The sequence below is a fragment of the Cryptosporidium hominis genome, assembly GCF_000006425.1.
Source record: "Cryptosporidium hominis TU502 chromosome 5 CHRO015134, whole genome shotgun sequence".
In the NCBI taxonomy this organism is placed as follows: Eukaryota; Apicomplexa; class Conoidasida; order Eucoccidiorida; family Cryptosporidiidae; genus Cryptosporidium; species Cryptosporidium hominis.
In genome coordinates, this window is record NW_666767.1 from 529 (window position 1) to 2,468 (window position 1,940).

The window sequence follows — 1,940 nt, forward strand, 5'->3', positions numbered from 1 at the left end:
TAATGAAATTGGACCCAATTATGTATGTATTAATTTTGGAACATTTGTATGCTCAGTATGCTCTGGTATTCAGTAAGTTATTTTTTTTCTATATTCTTCAAGTTTTGTTTTTAATTGCTACTAACTTCTTATTTAGCCGGGAGTTTAATCATAAAGTTAAAGGAATATCTCTATCTAAATGGAAATTTGATGAGATAAGACTTATATGTAGTCTTGGAAACAAAGTAAGCCTACGTCCTTCTTAAATTAACTATTAATTGTTAACTCACTAAACTTCAACTTATATAGAAAGATTTTTTAACATTTCTTGGAAATAGAGATTTTAATTCTCTAGGGCCCCCACCAAATTCTAATAATCATTTAATCCTCAAAGAATTTATTAGAAATAAATACATTAATCGTATTTGGATTAATCAATCTCTATATAATCTTTACTATTTAAATTTATCATCAATCCAAGACTCACTTCCTAAATCACAAACCAATAACTCTAAAAACCCATACAAAACATTTCAACCAAATAATATCACCGAATATGAACATAAAAATTACAATAATCCTAATTTAAATGCTAAAAAAAACTTCATTGATAGAAACCCTTTTTCATTCATTAACTAGTGTATAAATAATTTATTTAATCTCTAATCAAATACTACTATTTAAATAGTTTTATTAATAATGATAATATTGTTATTATTACTACTGCTGTAATTAACCAAGTCATCAACTTTGCTCCCCATTTCACATTTGAAGTAGCTGAAAAGAATCCTTTACCAAATGCACTTGTTGTTATATAATTTCTATGGTCTGTTACATCTGGTAAATATGGATCTTTATTTGGCTCCTCTCTACCTATTCCAACTGGTGATGATTCTGCTAATGACAAAGGTAATATTGATATCTCAATTTCCATCTCTCCTCTCTTTTCATTTGGTCTAGCTGGATGGCACATATTTATTAAAGTTCTACTAATATTTACTTTACTATTCAATTTTCTTGATCTCATTAAATAACTTGATAAATCAAATGAACATTCTGATATTGCATCTCCAAATACTAATAATCCTCTATTCCATACTTGTAAACGTAATATTGGAAAATGGCATGGTACTGGTATATTAAATACAAATCTCCAATTAAATATTGCTGTACCATCACTACTATTCCAATGTGTATCTGTATCTTGCTCTAATATTGTATTATTATTTGGTGACATTAATCCTTTCACCATTAACGATATTGATGGTTCACCAAATGCTAATATACCTGTATTATTTACTAATTTTGAAATAGGTATATTTTTTAACCTATATATTACAACCCTAACTTGACATGTTTCCACTGTTGGAGGATTTAATGGATATATTGGTCTTATTATTGCTATTTCTGGTGGTAATACCTGAATCCAACATCTCAAACTTCCTACTGAATTTTGTATTAAATTATTTCCACAATTTGAATCATTTCCAAAAACACCATATAATTGTCTTATTTCAATTGGTTGTAATGATTCTGAATTTAATATTAATTTTTGATATATTGGATGAAAGAAGCGATCTTCTATATCTATATATGTTCTACCATATAATGTTGTTATATTATTATTTTTATTCTTATGAAATACTGTTATTGTTAATAAAGCATTTAATGGTAAAATTGCATCTAACTCATAAGATTTATAGAAATCTGGTGAAAAACCTTTTGATATACTTTCTGAATCATTTATTTCAAACATTCCTTTCGATATTAACATATCTCCTCCTCCATCACCAAATCCATCCAAAACATTATTAACTGTATTTGAACCTGTTTTTACATTAATAAACCAATTAGCTTCATTACTACCACCAGAATTTCCACCTAATGAAATTAATGCATTTCTAGAATATTGTTTTGGGTGGAACAAATCCATNGTCCTGNNTAATACAATATAACACCCC

At 27.3% G+C, this 1,940-nt stretch overlaps 1 protein-coding gene across 1 annotated transcript; it reads right to left on the reverse strand.

The window, feature by feature from the left end:
* Positions 1-655: 655 nt before the first annotated feature.
* Positions 656-1,912, reverse strand: Chro.50382 (hypothetical protein). Its single annotated transcript, XM_660094.1, has 1 exon — positions 656-1,912. One exon carries the CDS (start codon positions 1,910-1,912, stop codon positions 656-658), a length of 1,257 nt encoding a protein of 418 aa, XP_665186.1.
* Positions 1,913-1,940: the final 28 nt, after the last annotated feature.